The 27,579-nt window shown below is 36.0% G+C and overlaps 1 protein-coding gene and 1 pseudogene across 9 annotated transcripts in view; one reads left to right on the top strand and one right to left on the bottom strand.

Annotated features, from left to right (window-relative positions):
• The window catches only part of CSNK1G3 (casein kinase 1 gamma 3), a 134,503-nt gene that overhangs the window by 80,054 nt on the left and 26,870 nt on the right, over positions 1-27,579 (bottom strand). For 7 of the 9 annotated variants that reach the window (XM_037800940.1, XM_037800943.1, XM_037800945.1 and 4 more), the window contains exons 2-3: positions 24,759-25,188; positions 16,907-16,947 (exon numbers count right to left, since the gene is read on the bottom strand). The exons of 1 other annotated variant lie outside the window; for it this stretch is intronic. In XM_037800940.1, coding sequence (XP_037656868.1) covers positions 16,907-16,947; positions 24,759-24,936 — 219 coding nt within the window. In that variant the 5' untranslated portion in view covers positions 24,937-25,188. Of the gene's footprint in view, positions 1-16,906; positions 16,948-24,758; positions 25,189-27,083; positions 27,188-27,579 lie in introns of all 9 variants that reach the window. One more of the 9 variants, XM_037800941.1, reaches the window with a different exon arrangement.
• Positions 26,216-27,180, top strand: LOC119507804 (annotated as a pseudogene).

The following is a 27,579-nucleotide window of genomic DNA, read 5'->3' as shown; positions in this document are numbered from 1 at the left end:
CAGAGACAGACCTCCAGATCTACAGTCAATTGATCTTTGATAAGGCCCCCAAGACCGCTGAACCTGGACACAACAAATGGGGCTGGGAGAGCTGGATAGCCATATCCAAGCAAATGGAAGAGGACGCCTTCCTCACACCCTGCACAAAAATTAACTCAAAATGAATTCAAGAACTCGATATAAGAAAAGTACCATAAAACTCCTAGAAGATAATGTAGGGAAACATCTTCAAGACCTTGTATTAGGAGGTCACTTCTTAGACCTTACACCAAAAGCACAAGCAACAAAAGAAAAATAAATAAACGGGAACTCCTCAAACTTAAAAGCTTCTGTACCTCTAAGCAATTCATCAAAAAGGTGAAGAGGCAGCCAACTCAATGGGAAAAAATATTTGGAAATGATATAACTGACAAAAGACTGATATCTTGCATGTAAAAAGAAATCCTACAAGTCAACGACGATAGTACAGACAGCCCAATTATAAAATGGGCAAAGATACGCAAAGACAGTTCTCTGAAGAGGAAATACAAATGGCAAAAAAACACATGAAAAAATGTTCAGCTTCACTAGCCATTAGGGAAATGCAAATTAAGCCCACAATGAGATATCATCTCACACCAATTAGATTGGCTGCCATTAAACAAATAGGAAACTACAAATGCTGGAGAGGATGTGGAGAAATTGGAACTCATTCATTGTTGGTGGGACTGTATAATGGTTCAGCCACTCTGGAAGACAGTCTGGCGGTTCCTTAGAAAACTAGATACAGAGTTACCCCTCAATCCAGCAATTGCATTTCTCAGTATATACCTGGAAGATCTGAAAGCAGTGACTCAAACAGGTATCTGCACGCCAATGTTCATAGCAGCATTATTCACAATTGCCAAGAGATAGAAACAACCCAAATGTCCTTCAACAGAAGAGTGGATAAACAAAATGTGGTATATACACATGACGGAATACTACACGGCAGTAAGAAGGAACGATGTCGTGAAACATATGACAACATGGATGAACCTTGAAGACATGATGCTGAGTGAAATAAGCCAGGCACAAAAAAGAGAGAGATTGCATGTTAGTATGTTACCACTAATGTGAACTCTGTGAAAAATGTAAAATAAATGGTTTATATTTATTGTAAATAGAATGTAGGGGACCTAGCCATAGATACCAAATAGTGAAGGGGAAACAATAATCTAATAACAACAGGTAAGTTATGGAAGGCAAACTTAATGTTATGGGAATGCTCATGAACAACTATGGTTTGTTAATTTGGGGGGGCAGGGTATGGCAGGACAAGTTGGCAGCAATGTAGTTATTTTAAGTTAATTGTTTTTCTTATTCCTTTGATTATAGTTTGTTTATTTTCTTGGGGAAGGGTAAGAACATGTTGGAAGCAATGTAGTTATTTTAGGTTAATTGTTTTTCTTATTCCTTTGTTCGGTTATGGTTTGTTAATTTTCTTGGAGTATGGTAGGAAGCAATGTAGTTAGTTTAGGTTACTTGTTTTTTCTTATTCCTTTGTTTTGGTTTTGTTTGAAATGTTTTTTTTTATTGTTTTTTATTTTTTGATAAAGTTAAAAAAACAATGAATAGGTATTAAAAAAAAGTAAATAAGTAAATGAACAATGGGGGAGGAGGGGAATGGAAGGTTTTGGAAGTTCTTTTTATTCTAATTTTTATTTTATTTTTTGGAGTAATGAAAATGTTTAAAGATTGATTGTGGTGATGAATGCACAACTGTATGATGATACTATGAACAACTGGTTGTTCACTTTGGAGGACTGTATGCTAGATGAATATATCTCAATAAAAGTTAAAAAAATAAAATAAAATAAAATACACCGACAGATTCATGGGAAAAAAAAAAAAAGACGATTGTACAACTATGTAGCTTACATGGGGTGAAGGTGTGATTGTGAAAATCTCGTGGCTCATACTCCCTTCATCCAGTGTATGGATGGATGAGTAGAAAAATGGGGAAAAAAACTAAATGAGAAATAGGGTGGGATGGGGGGAATGATTTGGGTATTCTTTTTACTTTTATTTTTTATTCTTATTTTTATTCTTTCTGGTGTAAGGAAAATGTACAAAAATTGATTGGGGTGATGAACGTACAACTATATGATGGTACTGTGAACAGCTGACTGTACACCATGGATGACTGTATGGTATGTGAATATATCTCAATAAAATCAAAAAATTAAAAAAATTAAAAAAATTATTGGTGTCAACCCTTAAAGAATGTAATATTCCATTAGGTAACTTTGCCTCTCTAAGGTTAGAGTCATATAAAAATCACCTTTATATTTAAGATAAAATAAATTGATACCATAAACGAATGGCATAGGTTAAGCTGATATTAGACCAAGCATTATGGAAGTCTCTTCTGTTAGACTCAAGATGAGTATACTCTAAACATTCATGACCCAGGAAATGGAGGCCTGTACCCTATTTCCCCTCTTTCCGAAGAATTTACCGCTGAACTACATACTTATAATGCAAAGGTTCTAGGTTAAAATGAATCACAGAAAAGAAATGAAAAACAAAGAAGGAGATATGAAAACCTTAATAGATAAGACTATATCTTTCTAAAATTGTGTTATTGAGGTATAATTTACATACAATAAAACACACAGTTCTTAAGTGTTAGGTCCATGAGTTCTGTTAAATGGATATAGGCCCAAACAACCTATAGAACATTTCCATTATCCTTCCATCAGAGGTAATCACTTTCTGACTTCTATCACCTTTGGATTAGTTTTGCCTATTCTTGAATTTCATATAAAATATTATACAGTATATGTTTTATATGTGTAATGGCTTTTTTCATTCAGCATATAATCATTGTTGTTATTAATAACTATTGCATAATAAGAACTTACTATGCATCAGATAGCACGCTAAGTGCTATATATTATTAATCTTTTCTAAAAATCCTGTGATATATTATTTTAATTTTTAAAACGGAGGTTCACAGGGATTAAATAATTTATCTAATGTATCAAAAATAAGTAGTAGAGCTAGCACTTTGAAACCAAGTCTATCTGACTGAAAATCATATTCTTAACCACTGTATTATACAACCTCTCCAGGTAACTAACAAAATCACCTCTGTAATAAAGAATGATAAATTCTGGTTAATAACTAACATACAGGAAGAGACAGGGAGAACAATAGTTTTCAAATTTAGGTGGAGTTTTTTGATAACACAACTTTTTTTTCTCTTCCAAATTAAATCTTACAGAACCTCTTAAAAATAAATAGCAAGATAAAAATGATTCTGCTCTACTTGAAGAGGTAGATTATGGACCAATGCCTACGAGCTACCTTTTATCCTGCCTAGTTTTAAGAGACACAGTTTATATAACCCATTTTGAAAAACATGAGTGTGGATACTATTTTACAGGCAGGGTGAGACAAACTAGAGGCAAAGATATTGTAACCAATAACCATTTATTTTCCTTAGACTTTTCTAATAAAATCCTAATTTTGCTGGGATCCACCCTCCTCTAATAGCCATGAGCTGTAGGTGAGAAGCCTGAGCCTTACTGTGATTTCAGATTAGGACATCATGTAGGTGCCATTCCCCTTACCAGGGATTAGTTTAGATATAGATGTGTAATAAAATCTGACCAATGAGACTAAAGAGAAGTCTGCTGGAGAGCTTTCAGATGTGTTTAAATTACCGATTTAAAAAAAAAAAAACATACAAAGAAGCGAAGAGTTCCTTTTCCTTCAGCTGGACACTGTGTAAATGTGAAACCTGGGTTTTTGACAGCTATCCTTTGATCATGAAAAATGCTGGTGTAAATGAGTGGCAGAGTAGAAGAAAAAAGAAAAAAAACAAAAAGAAAAGAACCTGGAGAGACCCTAATTTGAGGCAGACAGGCCTTCAATCCTCAAACCCCAGCCTTCTGTCCCCTCAACCCTGGGCCTTGTCAGGACAGATGGGAGAGACTGTGACCCAAGAAAGAGGTTGTGTATTCCCTTCTAATAGGAGAAAAAAACCTGCTAGGGGCTGGAAGAGCAAAGCTTCTAGGCATCACTGTGGGCTGCCTCTGGGTAAGGAAAACTGGCTCTGTGCCTATCTGGTAGTTAAAAGAATAAAAAAGTACTGCCAGGGAGTTCTGGTTCCTGGTAATAGCAAGCTAAGTTATTTCATACTCATATTAATCCTTCACTAAGAAACAAGAAATATTCTGGTTTAAAAAAAACAAGAGAAGGAAAAAAATCAGCACTGAAAAGCAAACATCATACTTAAAAACTTGTAGGGCATTCTTTTTTCTTTTTCTTTCTTTTCTTTTCCCCTCCCTTTCTCTCTCTCCCCCTCCTCTTCTCTCTTTTTAACAAAAGCCTGTAACAGTGAGGCAAAGTAAGCTAACTATTAAAGTTCTAAAGGTACTCATCTTACATGGGCTCACCAGCCAAGCTGGGCAAGAGAATCTAAAGTTAAGTCCCACAGCCATCACAGTAGGATACCTTATAGGAAAACTTCCTCCTATTAGGTTCGGATGCCAAAGGGTTAGACCCACAGTGACCAGCTTCCCTTTCCCCAACCACAAAAGACTAAAGGGAAAGCTTTTTGGCACTGAGCACTGCAAAAGGAGAAAAAGAAAAGGAAAACAAATGTTCTGGACAGTTCTGCTTAGGGTTTCTTTGGGTAGGGAATGCCCCAAGTACCTGGCAGGAGAAAAAAGCAAGTCTCTCTAGAAGAGGCCATCCCAAGCCTTAGGGAATTGACACAATTTTCAAGGAAATTATCATTAAGCAGGCAAAAATAACCAGGCTTGAACACATGTACACTTACACACATACACATGACAACATGAACAGAAGCAACTGATCTTAGCTATGTGAGATAAATAATAAAAGTGAAAATATCAGCAGGGAACAGGATACTATAACAGGGTAACATAGGAAATTAGAACCAACAGGAAAGCACAACAAGGTTGCAGAAAATTTAAGCAAGAATCAAAGAACTTTCAGTGATTGAACAATACAATAGCCCAAAATTGAAAATTCAGTTTGCCAACAGATTAGCACAAGAGAAAAGAGAATTAGGGAGGAGGGTGGGGCAAGATGGCGGACTGGTGAGCTGTATGTTTTAGTTACTCCTCCAGGAAAGTAGGTAGAAAGCCAGGAACTGCATGGACTGGACACCACAGAGCAATCTGACTTTGGGAATACTTCATACAACACTCATGAAAACGTCGAACTGCTGAGATCAGCGAAATCTGTCAGTTTTTGCGGCCAGGGGACCCGCGCCCCTCCCTGCCAGGCTCAGTCCCGTGGGAGGAGGGGCTGTCAGCTCCGGGAAGCAGAAGGGAAAACTGCAGTGGCAGCCCTTATCGGAAACTCATTCTACTGATCCAAACTCCAACCATAGATAGACTTAGACCAGACACCAGAGAATCTGAGAGCAGCCAGCCCAGCAGAGAGGAGACAGACGTAGAAAAAAACAGCACGAAAAACTCCAAAATAAAAGCAGAGGATTTTTGGAGTTCTGGTGAACACAGAAAGGGGAAGGGCAGAGCTCAGGCCCTCAGGCTCATATGCAAATCCCGAAGAAAAGCTGATCTCTCTGCCCTGTGGACCTTTCCTAAATGGTCCTAATTGCTTTGTCTATTAGCATTTCAATAACCCATTAGATCTGTAAGGAGGGCCCTTTTTTTTTTTTTTTAATCCTTTTTTTCTTTTTGTAAAACAATTACTCTAAGAAGCCCAATACAGAAAGCTTCAAAGACTTGCAATTTGGGCAGGTCAAGACAAGAACAGAACTAAGAGAGCTCTGAGACAAAAGGCAATAATCCAGTGGCTGAGAAATTTCACTAAACACCACAACTTCCCAAGAAAAGGGGGGTGTCCGCTCACAGCCATCATCCTGGTGGACAGGAAACACTCCTACACATCGCCAGCCCCATACCCCAGAGCTGCCCCACACAACCCAGTGTGACGGAAGTGCTTCAAATAACAGGCACACACCACAAAACTGGGCGTGGACATTAGCCTTCCCTGCAACCTCAGCTGATTGTCCCAGAGTTCGGAAGGTGGAGCAGTGTGAATTAACAAAGCCCCATTCAGCCATCATTTCAGCAGACTGGGAGCCTCCCTACACAGCCCAGCAGCCCAGAACCGCCCTGGGGGTACGGCACTCACCTGTGACATAGCACAGTCATCCCTCAACAGAGGACCAGGGGGTGCACGGCCTGGAAGAGGGACCCACTTACAAGTCTCAGGAGCCATACGCCAATACCAAGGACTTGTGGGTCAGTGGCAGAGACAAACTGTGGCAGGACTGAACTGAAGGATTAGACTATTGCAGCAGCTTTAAAACTCCAGGATCACCAGGGAGATTTGATTGTTAGAGCCACCCCCCCTCCCTGACTGCCCAGAAACACGCCCCATATACAGGGCAGGCAACACCAACTACAAACGCAAGACTGGTACACCAATTGGACCCCACAAGACTCACTCCCCCACTCACCACAAAGGCAAAGCAGGGGAGAACTGGCTTGTGGAGAACAGGTGGTTCGTGGACGCCACCTGCTGGTTAGTTAGAGAAAGTGTACTCCATGAAGCTGTAGATATGATAAATTAAGATAAGGACTTCAATTGGTCTACACATCCTAAAAGAACCCTATCAAGTTCAGCAAATGCCAAGAGGCCAAAAACAACAGAAAATTATAAAGCATATGAAAAAAACAGACGATATGGATAACCCAAGCCCAAGCACCCAAATCAAAAGACCAGAAGAGACACAGCACCTAGAGCAGCTACTCAAAGAACTAAAGATGAACAATGAGACCATAGTACGGGAGACAAAGGAAATCAAGAAGACCCTAGAAGAGCATAAAGAAGACATTGCAAGACTAAATAAAAAAATAGATGATCTTATGAAAATTAAAGAAACTGTGGACCAAATTGAAAACATTCTGGACACTCATAGTACAAGACTAGAGGAAGTTGAACAATGAATCAGTGACCTGGAAGATGACACAATGGAAAATGAAAACATAAAAGAAAGAATGGGGAAAAAAATTGAAAAAATCAAAACGGACCTAAGGGACATGATAGATAATATAAAACGTCCTAATATAAGACTCATTGGTGTTCCAGAAGTGGAAGAAAAGGGTAAAGGTCTAGGAACAGTATTCAAAGAAATTGTTGGGGAAAACTTCCCAAATCTTCTAAACAACATAAATACACAAATTATAAATGCTCAGCGAACTCCAAATAGAATAAATCCAAATAAACCCACTCCGAGACATATTCTGATCACACTGTCAAACACGGAAGAGAAGGAGCAAGTTCTTAAAGCAGCAAGAGAAAAGCAATTCACCACATACAAAGGAAACAGCATAAGACTAAGTAGTGACTACTCAGCAGCCACTATGGAGGCAAGAAGGCAGTGGTATGATATATTTAAAATTCTGAGTGAGAAAAATTTCCAACCAAGAATACTTTATCCAGCAAAGCTCTCCTTCAAATTAGAGGGAGAGTTTAATTTTTCACACACAAACAAATGCTGAGAGAATTTGCTAACAAGAGACCTGCCCTACTGGAGATACTAAAGGGAGCCATACAGACAGAGAAACAAAGAAAGGACAGAGAGACCTGGAGAAAGGTTCAGTACTAAAGAGATTCGGTATGGGTACAATAAAGGATATTAATAGAGAGAGGGGAAAAATATATATGACAAACATAAACCAAAGGATAAGATGGCTGATTCAAGAAATGCCTTCATGGTTATAACATTGACTGTAAATGGATTAAACTCCCCAATTAAAAGATACAGATACGCAGAATGGATCAAAAAAATTGAATCATCAATGTGTTGCATACAAGAGACTCATCTTAGATACAGGGACACAAAGAAATTGAAAGTGAAAGGATGGAAAAAAATATATCATGCAAGCTACAGCCAAAAGAAAGCAGGTGTAGCAATATTAATCTCAGATAAAATAGACTTTAAATGCAGGGATGTTTTGAGAGACAAAGAAGGCCACTACATACTAATAAAAGGGGCAATTCAACAACAAGAAATAACAATCGTAAATGTCTATGCACCCAATCAAGGTGCCACAAAATACATGAGAGAAACACTGGCAAAACTAAAGGAAGCAACTGATGTTTCCACAATAATTGTGGGAGACTTCAGCACATCACTCTCTCCTATAGATAGATCAACCAGACAGAAGACCAATAAGGAAATTGAAAACCTAAACAATCTGATAAATGAACTAGATTTAACAGACATATACAGAACATTACATCCCAAATCACCAGGATACACATACTTTTCTAGTGCTCACGGAACTTTCTCCAGAATAGATCATATGCTGGGACATAAAACAAGCCTCAGTAAATTTAAAAAGATTCAAATTATTCAAAGCACATTCTCTGACCACAATGGAATACAATTAGAAGTCAATAACCATCAGAGACTTGGAAAATTCACAAATACCTGGAGGTTAAACAACACACTCCTAAACAATCAGTGGGTTAAAGAAGAAATAGCAAGAGAAATTGCTAAATATATAGAGACGAACGAAAATGAGAACACAACATACCAAAACCTATGCGATGCAGCAAAAGCAGTGCTAAGGGGGAAATTTATAGCACTAAACTCATATATTAAAAAGGAAGAAAGAGCCAAAATCAAAGAACTAACGGATCAACTGAAGAAGCTAGAAAATGAACAGCAAACCAATCCTAAACCAAGTAGAAGAAAAGAAATAACAAGGATTAAAGCAGAAATAAATGACATAGAGAACAAAAAAACAACAGAGAGGATAAATATCACCAAAAGTTGGTTCTTTGAGAAGATCAACAAGATTGACAAGCCCCTAGCTAGACTGACAAAATCAAAAAGAGAGAAGACCCAAATAAACAAAATAATGAATGAAAAAGGTGACATAACTGCAGACCCTGAAGAAATTAAAAAAAATTATAAGAGGATACTATGAACAACTGTATGGCAACAAACTGGATAATGTAGAGGAAATGGACCATTTCCTGGAAACATATGAACAACCTAGACTGACCAGAGAAGAAATAGAAGACCTCAATCAACCCATCACAAGCAAAGAGATCCAATCAGTCATCAAAAGCTTCCCACAAATAAATGCCCAGGGCCAGATGGCTTCACAGGGGAATTCTACCAAACTTTCCAGAAAGAACTGACACCAGTATTACTCAAACTCTTTCAAAACATTGAAGAAAATGGAACACTACCTAACTCATTTTATGAAGCTAACATCAATCTAATACCAAAACCAGGCAAAGATGCTACAAAAAAGGAAAACTACCAGCCAATCTCCCTAATGAATATAGATGCAAAAATCCTCAACAAAATACTTGCAAATCGAATCCAAAGACACATTAAAAAAATCATACACCATGACCAAGTGCGGTTCATTCCAGGCATGCAAGGATGGTTCAACATAAGAAAATCAATCAACATATTACAACACATTAACAATTCAAAAGGGAAAAATCAAATGATCATCTCAATAGATGCTGAAAAAGCATTTGACAAAATCCAACATCCGTTTTTGATAAAAACACTTCAAAAGGTAGGAATTGAAGGAAACTTCCTCAACATGATAAAGAGCATATATGAAAAACCCACAGCCAGCATAGTACTCAATGGTGAGAGACTGAAAGCCTTCCCTCTAAGATCAGGAACAAGACAAGGATGCCCGCTGTCACCACTGTTATTCAACATTGTGCTGGAAGTGCTAGCCAGGGCAATCCGGCAAGACAAAGAAATAAAAGGCATCCAAATTGGAAAAGAAGAAGTAAAACTGTCATTGTTTGCAGATGATATGATCTTATATCTGGAAAACCCTGAGAAATCGACAATACAGCTACTAGAGCTAATAAACAAATTTAGCAAAGTAGCGGGATACAAGATTAATGCACATAAGTCAGTAATGTTTCTATATGCTAGAAATGAACAAACTGAAGAGATACTCAAGAAAAAGATACCATTTTCAATAGCAACCAAAAAAATCAAGTACCTAGGAATAAACTTAACCAAAGATGTAAAAGACCTATACAAAGAAAACTACGTAACTCTACTAAAAGAAATAGAAGGGGGCCTTAAAAGATGGAAAAATATTCCATGTTCATGGTTAGGAAGGCTAAATGTCATTAAGACGTCAATTCTACCCAAACTCATCTACAGATTCAATGCAATCCCAATCAAAATTCCAACAAACTACTTTGCAGACTTGGAAAAGCTAGTTATCAAATTTATTTGGAAAGGAAAGATGCCTCGAATTGCTAAAGACACTCTAAAAAAGAAAAACGAAGTGGGAGGACTTAATCTCCCTGACTTTGAAGCTTATTATAAAGCCACAGCTGTCAAAACAGCATGTTACTGGAGCAAAGACAGACATATAGATCAATGGAATCGAACTGAGAATTCAGAGATAGACCCTCAGATCTATGGCCGACTGATCTTTGATAAGGCCCCCAAAGTCACTGAACTGAGTCATAACGGTCTATTCAACAATAGAATGAAAGAGGACCCCTACCTCACACCCTACACAAAAATTAACTCAAAGTGGACGAAAGATCTCAATATAAAAGAAAGTACCATAAAACTCCTAGAAGATAATGTAGGAAAACATCTTCAAGACCTTGTATTAGGCGGCCACTTCCTAGACTTTACACCCAAAGCACAAGCAACAAAAGAGAAAATAGGTAAATGGGAACTCCTCAAGCTTAGAAGTTTCTGCACCTCAAAGGAGTTTCTCAAAAAGGTGAAGAGGCAGCCAACTCAATGGGAAAAAATTTTTGGAAACCATGTATCTGACAAAAGACTGATATCTTGCATATATAAAGAAATCCTACAACTCAATGACAATAGTACAGACAGCCCAATTATAAAATGGGCAAAAGATATGAAAAGACAGTTCTCTGAAGAGGAAATACAAATGGCCAAGAAACACATGAAAAAATGTTCAGCTTCACTAGCTATTAGAGAGATGCAAATTAAGACCACAATGAGATACCATCTAACACCTATTAGAGTGGCTGCCATTAAACAAACAGGAAACTACAAATGCTGGAGGGGATGTGGAGAAACTGGAACTCTTATTCATTGTTGGTGGGACTATATAATGGTTCAGCCACTCTGGAAGTCGGTCTGGCAGTTCCTTAGAAAACTAGATATAGAGTTACCATTCGATCCAGCGATTGCACTTCTCGGTATATACCCAGAAGATTGGAAAGCAGTGACACGAACAGATATCTGCACGCCAATGTTCATAGCAGCATTATTCACAATTGCTAAGAGATGGAAACAACCCAAATGTCCTTCAACAGATGAGTGGATAAATAAAATGTGGTATAGACACACGATGGAATACTACACGGCAGTAAGAAGGAACGACCTCGTGAAACATATGACAACATGGATGAACCTTGAAGACAGAATGCTGAGCGAAATAAGCCAGGCACAGAAAGAGAAATATTACATGCTACCACTAATGTGGACTTTGAAAAATGTAAAACGAATGGTTTATAATGTAGAATGTAGGGGAACTAGCAATAGAGAGCAATTAAGGAAGGGGGAACAGTAATCCAAGAAGAACAGATATGCTATTTAACGTTCTGGGGATGCCCAGGAATGACTATGGTCTGTTAATTTCTGATGGATATAGTAGGAGCAAGTTCACAGAAATGTTGCTATATTATGTAACTTCCTTGGGGTAAAGTAGGAACAGGTTGGAAGTAAAGCAGTTATCTTAGGTTAGTTGTCTTTTTCTTACTACCTTGTTATGGTCTCTTTGAAATGTTCTTTTATTGTATGTTTTTCTTTTTTGTTTTTTTTTTGGTTTGTTTTTGTTTGTTTGTTTTTAATTTTTTTTTTCCATACAGTTGATTTAAAAAGGAAGAACAGGTTAAAAAAAAAAAAAAAAAAAAACAGGAAAAAAATATGTAGTGCCCCCTTGAGGAGCCTGTGGAGAATGCTGGGGTATTGGCCTACCCCACCTCAATGGTTGCTAACATGACCACAGACATAGGGAACTGGTGGTTTGATGGGTTGAGCCCTCTACCGTAGGTTTTACCCTTGGGAAGACGGTTGCTGCAAAGGAGAGGCTAGGCCTCCCTATAATTGTGCCTAAGAGCCTCCTCCCGAATGCCTCTTTGTTGCTCAGATGTGGCCCTCTCTCTCTAGCTAAGCCAACTTGAAAGGTGAAATCACTGCCCTCCCCCCTACGTGGGATCAGACACCCAGGGGAGTGAATCTCCCTGGCAATGTGGAATATGACTCCCGGGGAGGAATCTAGACCTGGCATCGTGGGACGGAGAACATCTTCTTGACCAAAAGGGGGATGTGAAAGGAAATGAAATAAGCTTCAGTAGCAGAGAGATTCCAAAAGGAGCCAAGAGGTCACTCTGGTGGGCACTCTTACGCACAATTTAGACAACCCTTTTTAGGTTCTAAAGAATTGGGGTAGCTGGTGGTGGATACCTGAAACTATCAAACTACAACCCAGAACCCATGAATCTCGAAGACAATTGTATAAAAATGTAGCTTATGAGGAGTGACAATGGGATTGGGAAAACCATAAGGACCACACTCCACTTTGTCTAGTTTATGGATGGATGAGTAGAAAAATAGGGGAAGGAAACAAACAAACAAACGGACAAAGGTACCCAGTGTTCTTTTTTACTTCAATTGCTCTTTTTCACTTTAATTATTATTTTTATTATTTTTGTGTGTGTGCTAATGAAGGTGTCAGGGATTGATTTAGGTGATGAATGTACAACTATGTAATGGTACTATGAACAATCGAATGTACGATTTGTTTTGTATGACTGCGTGGTATGTGAATATATCTCAATAAAATGAAGATTAAAAAAATAAATAAAAACTAAAGTTAAAAAAAAGAGAATTAGGGAATTGGAAGGTAGGTAGAAAAATTATTCAGAATTCCTCATGAAGGAAGAAAAAACATGGAAAATAATTTTTAAAAGATTAGAGATCTGGACAATACAGTTTAATAAACATTTGATAAAAGAATCAAGAATACAAGAGAGAGAGAAAAGGAAGCAGAGGCAATAATTGAAGAAATTGCTATGAATATTCAAGAATTGATGAAGGACAACAAACCACAGATTCAAGAGGAATGTAAATTCCAAACAAAATAATTAAAAAAAAAAATTTATACCAAGACACATCATAGGGAATCTACAACTTCAGATAAGGAACTACTAAAATCCAACTGGAACAATTATAAGAATTATTATAAGAGAAAACAATTGAATTTAGTTCTTGAAAGAGTGGCTTGAATAGTAGTTAAGAACACAGACACTGAAAGTAGATGGTATGGGGTTTGAATCCTAACTCCACTACACATCAGCTGGGTGACTGTTTTTTTTTTAATTCATTTTTATTGAGATATATTCACATACCATGCAGTCATACAAAGGGTACATTCAGTTGTTCACAGTACCATTATATAGTTGTGCATTCATCACCAAAATTAATTTTTGAACATTTTCATTACCACACACACAAAATAATAAGAATAAAAATTAAAGTAAAAAGAACAATTAATGTAAAAAAGAACACTGGGTGCCTTTTTTTTTTGTCCCCATTTTTCTACTCCTTCATCCGTACACTGGACAAAGGGGAATGTGGTCCATATGGCTTTCCCAATCACACTGTCACCCCTCATAAGCTACATTTTTATACAATCGTCTTCAAGATTCATGGGTTCTGGGTTGTAGTTTGATAGTTTCAGGTATTTACTGCTACCTATTCCAATTCATCAGAACCTAAAAAAGGTTGTCTATATGGTGCGTAAGAGTGCCCACCAGAGTGACCTCTCGGCTCCTTTTGGAATCTCTCAGCCACTGAAACTTATTTCATTTCCTTTCACATCCCCCTTTTGGTCAAGAAGATGTTCTTCATCCCATGAAGCCAGGTCTAGATTCCTCCCCGGGAGTCATATTCCACATTGCCAGGGAGATTCACTTCCTTGGGTGTCAGATCCCATGTAGGGGGGAGGGCAGTGATTTCACCTGCCAAGTTGGCTTAGCTAGAGAGAGAGGGCCACATCTGAGCAACAAAGAGGCATTCGGGAGGAGGCTCTTAGGCACAATTATAGGGAGGCCTAGCCTCTCCTTTGCAGCAACAGTCTTCCCAAGGGCAAGCCCTGTGGTAGAGGGCTCAGCCCATCAAACCACCCGTCCCTGTGTCTGTGAGCACATCAGCAACCATCGAGGTGGGGAAGCCCAACAAGCTGGGTGACTTTTTGCAAGTTACTTTCTGTACTTCAGTTCCCTCAACTGTAAAATACCTTTCTCATAATATATGTAAAGTACTTCAAAAATGCCTTCCACATAATGAGTGCCATATTACCTATGATTCTTTAATTCACTATCTAGATATACATAATTTTAAAATATAATAAAAGATATCTACTTAGTAATAATCACAAGTGAAAATAAATACATAATGTATTCAATCACTAATATCCCCTAGGTAAAAATAGAAATCCAATCTATCTTAGTTAAGTCGGTTCAAACTGACTCTAGTACTTGACTAGGAGTAAAATTTTATTATACCATCATGTAACAAATCACCCTACCACAGAATAACATTTTAATTACTTATGGACAACAGGTTATTAAATATTATTAAAGTAAAAACAGTAAGAAATGAAGAGTGGTGCCTGAAGTCCAATTAATGTTATCCTGAACTAGGGCAACCTTGATAAATAAATGTGAAAATGTTTGTAAGAGATAGCAAAACTAAAAACAGTCACTGCAATCTGTTGAGTACCATGCTATCAAATAACACCTCTATTTGTACCAAAGTACAAAATCAGACAGTACTGAAGGTATAGGGTCATACCATATTCAAATACATAAACAAAAACATATGTAAGGAAATGACAATCCAGATACCAAACTAAGGTCCAATACAATTTACGCAAAATTTTTTCTGCCCTTCCAATACATATTTTTAGACTGATTTAAGGAGAACATTACCATACTTCAATCTCAAAATGCTAAGGAAAAAGAACCAAAAGCATTCCCAATCCCCCGAAGAACACCAGAATTACCACAATTATTAAAAGTAATGTTTAAACAAACAGAAAACAAAAAGAAAAGAAAAATAATTAAGAGGATAGCGTGGTATGGCACAAAGAAACTTAAAAAAAGTGATATATGTGTGTACAAATACGAAGGCTAAAAGATGAGTCATATTTATGTTTAAGGCATTGATGGTAGAGACAGGGTAAACAAGTTCCAAATCTGAAAATTATAGGATCTATGGGTCACCAGTTAATGACTGAAACAGATAAGGAATTGTCAGCCTGAGCAGTGGCTCTTGCCTTGACATAATGGTTTATTTGCCTTCAGAAATCAGGTAAATGTTCACATGTAAGACATGCTTCCATGACTAGAGCTACTCACCATAGGCTGCTGCATCAATAACACAGAATATGGGCTTTTTCAAACTTCTATGCTTGTGTACCACCCCCAGCCCCAATGCCCATACAATGTCTAGATAAAAGACCACTAGCCTAGAACATAGGAAAAGGAAAAATTCCGAAGTGAAAGTCAGCAATGCCCATTCAAACACTACCCTTGCATCCTAGGCCTCTCTATTGAGATTCATACATGCTAACTCCCCTTGACCTAATTCCATGCTCACAAAGGAATCCTGAAATTTTAATTTGGCTTGCCATGTAAATCAGTTAGAAAACATAGTTATAAACTTATTATAAATTAAAAGTTAACCCTTTGCCAAATGTTTGCATCTCTGAGAGCCTGATAACACTATGAGTCCACCTCTGAGAAACAATGACAATCTTGGTAAGATGACCAAACCAGATTTTGTGTCACAGCCAAAGCCAAAGACCAGACCCTAAAACCATGATGAACTCACACAGGTAAATGCCAGTCTGAAGCCTCATGTCAGCCATAAATTTCTCCTGGTGGGACCACAATCCTACTCTGCATCTTTAATTCCCAGTGAAAATAAACATTTGTTGCAATGAAACTTGTTCTACACTCAAAGTAACACTTTAAGTAATGCAGTTTTTCCATGTCCTCCCAAAAGTTTTACCATTTCCTCCCACATGCCTCTTCCTCCAATGGGTTAACTAGTATTTAAAAATAATAGTCTTTCCTTATACATTAATCTCACATTACTCTGTTAACAGACGTTATATTGGAAGAGACAAAATTGAGGAAAGCAGTCAGACTGGGAAATCCAAGCCCTGCTTAATCTCAAGGAAACCTGGCTGGCAAACCAGATAGAAAAGCTGTACCAGAATAAAGAAAGTTTTGTCTTATGGAAATAATTACCAGATACCATCTCTTCCAAAAGAGATCTCTTTGACTTACAGTTGCTGCAGTGGGCACATTTAGGACTCTAGAATGGTCCCATGAGAGTTTACTTTTTCTGCTATCATCCACCCACATCAAACGTTTCTGAATCCCAAGCAGTAGGCAGCTTTACCGTATTTAAAATAGCAATAGAAAAAAAGATTTTGGAAGCTAAGTCAAAATATGTTTTAAGGAATGTAATCCTGAATATGAAGTATGCTTTTGTTTGGTCCAAATGTTTGGATTAGAAAGAGGAATCACGTTTTCTAATTTTTAAATTCATTCTATAATGCGGTTAAAGTAAAGAGATTGAGTTTTTGTGGCATAGAAAGACAAAAGGTCCTATACTTTATTGTATACTTGAGGGGCAATCCAATGTTATGAGTTTAATAACAGAAGATCAGCTATTCATGTGTCATTTCTTTTCAAATAAACACCCAAGTTATAAATGATATGAAAACAGAAATATAATTAAAATATATGTTAATTATTAAGGAAGTAACAAGAAAATAATTGGGAAAAATAAGAAACATGAACTTACCAGCTTAATTGCCACATATTCATTTGTATATAAATTTTTACCTTGAAAAAAGAAAGAAAGAATGTCAGATTCTGCCAGCAATTAATTTTTACAGATATATTATATAAAACTGTACTCTCCCCACCAACAGAAAGCACATAATATAGTTAAATGAAGCATAGGCTTTTTTGCTTTCAAAGATTAAGCAAAAACTCAGTGAATGACAAGGAAACATTTAAATTAATTATTAACTTGATCTATTTACTAATTTCACCTGGGTTCAGAGAAGTAAATCATACTAGCAAACACTTTATCTCACTTATGAAAATGGAAAGATTCTGATTTTGTTGGAATAGTGTACACAACTTAGAAAATAATGCCAAAAACATGTTAACTAAATTTCAAAACCAGAACTCCTATATAAAAACAGAAATACAAAATTCTTCTCCCTAATCACCGTATCATTTTAAATCCTTCATTACTATGGGATGTAGTCTTATTGGGGCTCATATTTGGTCTAGTAAATAGATCAAATATAAAGAAAAACCTGGAATATATGAAAAATGAAATGAAAGGACAAAAGTATTTATTCAATAATTGGCTCTAACAAACTAGTTAACTACTTTGAGGGGAAAAGGGGGCTGTTTGTGCTTCACTTCGTGACCAAATTAAATTCCAGATATTTTATAAAGAGTTAAATATAAGCTTTGAAACAAGAAGAAATATATCATCCAACATATAGAGTCCTTTCTGAGGGGATAAAAAATGGAAGACATAAAGATCAAGAAGATTTCATACAGATTTGAGTGAATAAAATATTTTAAACTTCTGTATGTTGAAAAAAATCTCCCCAATTTAAAAAAGAAAAGTTAAATGACAAATCAGAATAGAGATTTAATATGATTAATATGTAAAAATTACACTAATCTTTGGCATTAGCAAATCAAAAATAATTTAGAAACTTCTAATGGGTCAGCATCTACAGTCCAAGTGAAATATGGAGAATTTCGTAAGCAGTTAAGTATATGAAGTCAAGTTGACACATATATAAATTAAATTTATGTGTATCTTTCTAAGTACATTAAAGAGAATGAAAAAAAAAAAAAAACAGAAATTCAGCAACATGCGATTTCTGAATTTCCAGTACTTTTTCAATAAGTATGGTGATAACAAGGAAAATAGAATAAAGGCCGTTTGGTTAGCTGTAAGAGCAACTGCCCTAGTCATGTTGACTACTGAACACAGAACAGGCAATTGTCAACTTCCACACATATGATTTTTCTAGAATAATACCTCTATCCTTCATTTATACAGCAGCTGATGAATGGCTGTATAACTTTCAGGCTACATTTCAGTCTTGGATGTGTTGCCATCTTTGTTCAGCAGTGTTTACTCACACAAATATAAAACTTTCCTGAATTTTGTCATTTTATAAAAATGAGTGGGGAAAAAGGAGAAAAAAGCAAGCATTTATACTAATGCTAAGCATAAGTCTCATAAATTCAAATAACTGGCACAAAGATAGAATTCAAAAGAAGTATCAAAAGTGGTGAATCCAATGCTATAATCAGGTATTCATTGTGTCAGTTATACATATAAAAAAAAATAGAGAATACTTTATAGCTTTAGTCAATAAACCGTATATTTAAATATATACATTTTCAAGACTGCATTATGTATGAAATTTTAGGCTTTCTCTAGTAGGAATATAGTGAATAATTTACTGATTCTCACAACGAGGAACTTAATCTTGAGGAACTAGTATCTAATTAAGAAAGGAACAATTTTGGTTTTGAGATCTAAGATGGAATTTGTATTTCCTCAAGACAGTAAAATCTATTTATAACTATTCTGTTTATGATGATTACTCACAAGTACACAAAAGAAAAAAAGTTACAGGACAAGGAGTTAGATTAAATACACATACTACAGAACCAAAATATACCAAACACTCCTAAAAGTGTTGGTTTTCAGTTGGCTTTCACATGGTCAAATGTCTACTTTTAGATCACAGCAGAAATAAGTAAATCCTAAAAACAAGATCAATTTTTTGAACTTAGAGATTTTGCTGAACCTTGGGAGTCATAGTTGTAAACATGAACAATGATTCAACAATGACAAATGCATTTTTGTCACCTAACACAGCCAAAGCCTCACATAGTTTGCTTTTAATTAATATGTTACACACATGGAAAAACAAATGATGCACAAAGTATGTATTATAAGTGTATTTTATGTAAACATGTATTATAAGTGTATGAGAGAGAATGAGTGTGTACGTACAGGGAATCCATTAAAAGAAGGTTCCAAGCAGACTGGTTCCAGTTAATTGTTCTAATCCAATTTCAAAAGACATTTCTAACATAGCTTTGTGCTAAATTGAACTTGAAAATAAAGTTTTGTCAATTTTTTTAATTTATAAGGTCATGATTACAGTTATGTTCTACAGACACCATACATAATATTTACAGTAGGAAGTACTAGTTATCCACCAATATTCATTCTCTCCCTTCTGTAATAGAAAGCCCAAGTTTTAACATGGCTGCCTAGCTAGAACTACATTCCTAGCCTCTCTTTCAGCTTAATATGGCTATATGAGTGGATATAAGGTATGACACTCTGCTCTTCCAGGAATAAATGTGTGTTCTTCTGGCCCTTTTTCTTCTTCTTGCTGGCTGGGAGATGGCAACAACTAGAGCTATCACCTGAGACAGAGACTGAAGCCATATATTGTGGATGCAATGTACCCTGACAGCTTTGGATTCTCTCCCTCTGGTCTGTGTTATGTGAAAGAACAATAAACTGTTTTGCTCAATACCACTATATTTTGGGATCTCTTTGTTACAGCATTAATTTATTCCTTAGTTATTGAATTTTTCAGATAAGTTTTATATGCTTCAGTTAGAAACAGTAGAAAATCAATAAACTTAAAAATGTTCATAAACCAATCTGCATATTTATTTGATATATTGTGCCAGTTTGAATCTACTGTGTCCCCCAAACGCCATTATCTTGATGTAATCTTGTGCCGGCAGATGTTATCAGTGTTGATTAGATTTCTTTGAGTGTTTCTTTGGAATGCGCCCCACCAAGCTGTGGGTGATGACTCTGATTGGCTAATTTCCATGGAGTGTTGGCCCACCCATTGGGTTGGCCTTGATCAGCGGAGCCATATAAATGAGCTGACAAGCAGAAGGAACTCAGTGCAGCTGCAGCTGTGAGTGATGTTTTGAAGAGGAGCTACAGCCAAGATGGACACTTTGAAGAAAGCACAGGAGCTGCAGATGAGAGACATTTTGAAGATGGCCATTGAAAGCAGACTCTTGCTCTGGAGAAGCTGAGAGAGGACAAATATCCCAAGTGCAACTAAGAGTGACATTTTTGAGGAACTGAAGCCTAGAGAGGAACGTCCTGGGAGAAAGCCATTTTGAAACCAGAACTTTGGAGCAGACACCAGCCACGTGCCTTCCCAGCTAACAAAGGTTTTCCGGACACCATTGGCCATCCTCCAGTGAAGGTACCCGATTGCTGATGTGTTACTTTGGACATTTTAAGGCCTTAAGACTGTAACTTTGTAACCAAATAAACCCCCTTTATAAAAGCCAGTCCATTTCTGGTGTTTTGCATTCCAGCAGCATTGACAAACTAGAACATATATATTGTAAGCCTGTAGAATTTTCAACAAAACCATTCTCAAAAATAAACAATAATATAAGGAGGGTTATGAGCTATATAGAAATAGGAAGAGAAAGACAAAAATAAGAGTTTTCCATAACTCCTGTGGTATACTTGTCATAAATTATCATCCTATTTCAGATAAGGTAATTCATAAAGCAATATGTAACACTCCCTATTTTAGCCTACTATGTTTAGTTCCATTCAGTCCATGCTGAAAACATTTGTAAGGGTTTGGCCTGATTTTCTAAACTAGAAGTACACTTACCAACATGCAGAATGAGAGCCTTAACATGAACACATAGAGATAAAATAAAACCACAAATACACCAATGCACCATTTTCCAATATAAAAAGGAAAACAGATAAAAATGATGGAAAACAGTACATTAATTCAAATATAATTTTAGGAATATATGCTATGTGAAATTAGGAACCCCCTATGTAATAAATCAAACCCTTGATCTTGAGGCTTGCTCTTTTGAAACTAATGGCTATAAAGGTGAGGCTAAGCCTATCTATAATTATGCCTAAGAGGCACCTCCAGAGAACCTCTTTTGTTGCTCAGGTGTGGACTTTCTCTCTCTAAGCTCAACTCTGCAAATAAATTCATTAACCTCCCCACTTTGTGGGACATGACTCCCAGTACAGTGAATCTCCCTGGAGACATTGGACACAACTCCCAGATATGAGCCTGGCTCTGGCATTGAGGGATTGAAAATGCCTTCTTGACCAAAAGAGGGAAAAGAAAGGTAACAAAATAAAAATAAGGTTACAGTGGCTAAGAAATTTCAAATAGAGTCAAGAAGCTATCCTGGAGGTTACTCTTTTTCAAGTTCCAGCTAGAAATCCCAAATGGCCACAGTACACCAAGCCCTAACCAATAATGGTACTGAAATACCTAGGTCCCTATCTGAAACTCTATAAAAGTTTCACTGACAAAGTTTATTTTTTCAGAAACTTAAATCCTCTAGAGTGTTCCTATGCCAGATACTCCCCAAACCCAGAGGCAACAGCCTCTTCAAGAACATCCATCAGATGCAGCCCCCTTCCCCATAATGTCGACACCCCTTTTCAATATGAACAAACTAGGGTGGTCACTGCTTAGACATCCTTGAAGATCCAAAAAGTGGTTAAATGAGAGGAAAGGGTAGCAACAGACAAGGCAGGATTTAACAAAGGATTACGAATACTGAATCTTTATATTAACACTTTTTTTTAGATACTAGGGTATTAGAATAGTTAGAAGGAAATAACTGAAATGGCAGAACTGTAACTCATAACATTCTTTGAAAACTGCTCTATAACTACTCATTAAATTGTACTTTGAAAGTTACCACCATTCCATATATATGTTATATTTTACAATAAGGAAATAACTGAAACTGTAGAACTGTAACCCATAACATCCCTTGAAATTACTATTATATAACTATTTGTTAAATCGTACTTTGAAAGTTATCACCTTTCTGTATATATGAAATATTTCACAATAAGGAAATAACTGACATTGTGGAACTGTAACCCATAACATTCTTTGAAATTTGCTAACTACTTATTAAATAGTACTTTGAAAGTTAGCACTGTTCTGTATATATGTTAAAAATCACAATAGAAAATGTAAAAAAAGAAAAAGATAGTAAACTACATTTATTTAAATATAATTTTACATTATTATTTAAAATTTTTACCAATTTCTTTTTAATCTCATGGCCAATCTTTTTACAAATTACCTATATGAGTGGTTTCAATGGTGGGTAATACTATCTCTCCTTGAGTTATTTGAAAATGGGAAGGGGGTACCTGTGTATAGGAATGCAACTCCCATTAGTCCCCCCAAGGGGTCTGAAGTTCTAAACACCGCTGCAAAGTGTGGGACAGTCTTATGCAAAATAAATAAACAAATAAGTAATTTTAAAATTGTGTAGTACAAAATGTGAACAGCATTGTTACTGAAAAAAAAAAAAAATCACTTATCTATAATATGTACATCTTATATTCCTTCCTACCCAACACTAACCACAAAAAATTTCAGTCCCAAGAATCAAATTTTCAAGATAAGACTATTAATGTGGTTTCTGAGAAGGTACTTTAAGGATCTAAACCAGCCCTTAACATTTACATATATTTAACCAAGTATAGAACGAATGATGCTTACAACTTTTTCTCAACAGAGAAACCAGGTGAGGCTTTTAAAAAGCAGTAAAATGTCCCTTTATTTATTAGTTTAAGAAGAAGAATAAGGTGACTCCATTAGCTCTACAAACATATATATATGTGTGTGTGTGTATACACACCTATGTATCTATAAGTATATATAAACACATTATATATAAAACACACATATAGCGATTAATACATTCATTTAAATATATACATACTATATGTATATACACATCATACTCCCATATAGACAGATTAGATAGACAGAAAAATAGACAGACAGCTAAGTTAGTCATCTTATTCCTCCTCCTGCTTATTCAGGGACTGCAAAAGAAAGGGGTGTTTTAGTTATTTTGAAAATTAATTATAGAAAATCAGTTTTGAATACAAATGGTCAATGTACTATAGCCATATGTAAAAAGAAAACAATATATACAGTACAAATAAACACATACAACATAATACATGGCTGCAGAGCTGATTTAAATAAATAAATTTAAATAAAAATAAATGTAAACAACATGCCATAACATTAATTTAAAAAAAGAACAAATTTCTTGACATCATCTTTTAAAGGAATAGAATAATCAATGTTTTCCTAAAATATGCTGGCATAGTGCTAATCCTTTTACATTATCATCTAAATTTAGTCTTTACAATAACCTAGGAAGTTAAAATAATTTCATCATAAAGCTGAGGAAATTGAGGACCACGTGGTTAAGTGACTTATATGTTCCATGACAGAAGGGACCATTTTTATATTTTTGCAGTATATTACCAGTGCTTAATCATGCCAGGTACATGACAGACATGAAATAAATATTGGACGGATTGATGGATTGATGGATGGATGGTTGGATATTGCTCCAGGTTAGACAGTAATCTGATTTCTCTAACTTTAATGTCAGAAACAGTTTAAGAACTTCAAAGTATGTAGTTCAATATCCTTCAAAAAATAAAGTACAAAACATTCACCCATTCAAATACTTGACTTCCTATTAAATGCAAGAGTCTGCCAGCCACATCATGTTACAGCTATGTACTAAGTATATCATTGCTTTTATTGGCATTCTTTATTCTTTATTCTCATGTATATTAACTACACAAGACAGCAATAAAATTAAAGAGTCACTACAAAATTAGAGTGTTTTGCAAGATGAAAAGAAGTAGATGAGTAGATAAACACAGAATTGTACTTATTTCTAAGAGCAAGTTTGGATCTAAGGAGATTTGTAAAGCCAAGTTCTATTCTTTTTACTTCTAAAGTTCACACTTTTGGTAGTCCTTTGGCCAGAGTCCTCAAGGTGCTTTAATGCTAACCCCCACATATTCATGCTGCCCCTGCTTCTCATTTATCAAGGGAGATTGGCACATTTCCACTGCAGGAGGAGGTCCTGAGTCTATCATTGAATTGGTGTATGACATAAGGCAGGTAAATTTCCCTTTCTGAGTTTCAATTGCCTTAAATATAGTTAGGAGGCTGAATTATACCATTGTTTCCCAAATTTGCCTAATTATAAGAATAACCTGAGTCAATAATCCAAGTTCCTTGATGAAAAATAGAGATTCCTGACCCCCATCCTAGGCATATGGGGGCAGGGAGTTGTGTTACCAATTTTATGCAGTTTCAGTATATTATCTGAACCAAAGTCATATACATGGTCCAAAAGTGATCAGTTACTAAAGGCTTTCAAATCTGAAATAACAGCCTAAATATTATTCCTAAATAATATACTGCAAAGATTTTAACAGAGTAAATGGGTTTCTGGTAGCTAGTTCAGTCTGTTGGATCTTTTCAATTTACTTCCTTATTTTTTCATGTTCTGGATGATTAATCTCAAGTAAGCAGACATTCCTATCCTAGAAGTAAAAATACAAGTACACAAGAAATTTCCAACACCTTATTCTTTAAAATTACCACAACTAAACAACCAAACAAGTAGACAAATTAAATAGCTACATCATTTTCATTAAAAAGAATCTTTAATTTAAAAAAAATGTTTCTAACATAATGGAACAAACAAAATTGTCTTACCTAACCTTAATTCTCCAAAATTACCACATCCAATTTTTTTTCCAACTCTAAAGTTAGGTCCAACCATTAAAACTCCAGAGGATGATGACCCAGTTCCTCGAGTGTTGTGTCCCGATCGACCACTAGGTCGTGCCATTCTATCATCTGATTTGTCCTTGTCTTTCTTTTTATTATCCATATCAAGTTTGCGGTACTCCACTTTGAATTCTTTAATCAAGACGAGCACACTGAAATGGGATATTGCGGGAATAGGTACATCACTAGGTAACTGTACCAGGTGGGTAATGTTAACATTCAAATTGCAGAAGGTAGTCAATTAACTGTGCGTGTTCATCCCATTCGTAAACTGGTTTTTTTCTCAGTTGTCGTTTCAGCAAAACATGTCTTCAAAATTATCTTTTCAGTGATGTAAGCTGATATTGATGGAGAGCTAGAATATTAAGAAAAGAAAATCAGTTAACTAAAAGAATTAAAAAAACATATGTTTGGGAAATCAGGTAACATTAAAAAGCTAGGTAATTCATTGCTATTTGTTGATGTCCACTGAAATCAAACCACAATAGACTATTAAACCAACAATTACCCTTTATTTCTATACTTTAATACTAAAGAGAGCACAGAAACAAAACAAGGAAAAGAAATCAAGCACTTAAGTTACTCATTTAAAAAAAAAAAGGAAAAAATTTTATCATTTCATAAACCAATATACATTCACCAATCTACACCTTCCAATTTAAAATCACCTCAATTAAAAAAAAAAATAAAACATTCCAGTAAGTCAATATAATATTTTCAATCTAAAAGCAGAAAGAAGGGAATATATTTTGCAATTTACTAAAAGACATTAATAAAAATGTCTTCCACATATTCATATACCTAATGATTTTCAAAGTCTCTTGAAATATACATTCTCATTTGATCTTCATTTATACAAATATTTACTACTCATTAACTACATGTGGTAATGGAGCTCAGAACTGATATAGAACATTCCAGCTACCCTTCAAGGAAAACAATTACTACGTGAATAACCTTTGAACTAGACCTTAAAGTGTAAATGTAATTTTACAAGGTTAAAAAATGTTGGCAGGCATCAACCTTATGAGGTGGATTAAACACGTATTAAATTTTCTAATATACAGATAAAAGCACTGAAGTTCAAAAAATTTTTCAAGGTTTCTGGAGGAGTCTGCCCCATTCTTCTCGAGGAATTTCACCCAAACAGACCTCAATTCTGTGGTACATCTGCAGCCTTAAATAATTTTCCCACTTTTGTTTGAACAATTTGAGTAAGTTCCTGTTCTTTGCAACTGAAGGAGCTTTGACTTTAAAAAGAAAGTCACTAGTAAAGAAACTAGGATCAATATCAAGGACTTTCTGGCAGTTCTATCTTAAGCTACAAGTGGAGGCAGCCCCCATCAGGAGACAACCAGATCACCCCTTCCCACTGCCTTGCCATGGCGACCTACGGGCAGAGCTGCCTACGGCCAACATGTATTCCTCCAACATATGCTGACCTTGGCAAACCTGCTAGAGATATTTTCAACAAAGGATTTCATTTTGGGTTGGTGAAACTGGATGTGAAAACAAAGTCATGCAGTTGTGTGGAATTCTCAACATCTAATACAAATGCTGGTAAAATTACTGGGACCTTGGAGACCAAAAACAGATGGTGTGAGTACAGTCTCACTTTCACAGAAAAGTGGAACACTGATAACACAGAAAAGTGGAACACTGGTAACAGATATCACAATCGAAGACCAGATTTGTCAAGGTTTGAAACTGACATTTGTTTGATACCATCTTCTCACCAAACACGGGAAAGAAAAGTGGTAAAATCAAGTTTTCTTAAAAGACGGAGTGTATAAACCTTGGTTGTGATATTGGTTTTGATTTTGCTGGACCTGAAATCCATGGTTCAACTGTCTTTGGTTATCAGGGCTGGCTTGCTGGCCACCAGATGGCCTTCAACAGTGCCAAATCAAAGCTGACAAGGAATAACTTTGCAGTGGGCTACAGGACTGGAGACTTCCAGGTAGCAACACACTAATGTCAATGTTGGGACAGAATATGGAGGATCAATTTATCAGAAAGTATGTGAAGATCCTGACACTTCAGTAAACCTTGCTTGAACATCAGGTTACCAACTGCACTCATTTTGGCAGCTAAGAATCAGTCGGATCCCACTGCTTTCATTTCTGCAAAGTCAACTCTAGTTCAACTGGAGTGGTCCATACTCAGACTCTGAGGCCTGGTGTGAAGCTTTCACTGTGCTCTGGTAGATGGGAAGCACATTAATGCTAGAGGACACATACTTAGGCTTACCCTGCAGTTGGAGGCTTAAACCAGCTGAAGAAATCTCTAGGTTTGGATATCAGAAGATTTGGCCTTAATATATTTCCACTGTGACCAGCAGGCCTTTTTTCCTCCTAAGAAGGTGATTAAATCAAAGGATAATCTAACAAAAGATGTATTTTAAATATTTAGACAGTCACTTGTTAGCTGGTTTTCTAGTTACCAATGCTGCAGTTGTGCAGTCACCTAAACATTATTCAGCCATATTTAACTGTTAAATGTACTACCCACCAATAATGAAATAAACCTTTATGAAAACTGTGCAATTGTGTGCCTGTTTGTTTTTATGTTCCTTTTAATATTTGATATGATGTTGCCATTGAATGAGATGGATCAGTGGATGTTTTAAGATGAGGTTAAAAAAATTTTGTTAAATCCAACCATCATTAGAGATAGTTTGGTATCTCAGTAAGGTACAAATTATGAATAAAACAAGTATACATAAAAAATATATATTGAGGATTTC

This window comes from Choloepus didactylus, chromosome 13 (assembly GCF_015220235.1).
Source record: "Choloepus didactylus isolate mChoDid1 chromosome 13, mChoDid1.pri, whole genome shotgun sequence".
In the NCBI taxonomy this organism is placed as follows: Eukaryota; Metazoa; Chordata; class Mammalia; order Pilosa; family Megalonychidae; genus Choloepus; species Choloepus didactylus.
The sequence above is the reverse complement of the archived record's forward strand: the minus strand, read 5'-3'. Positions and strand labels throughout refer to the sequence as shown.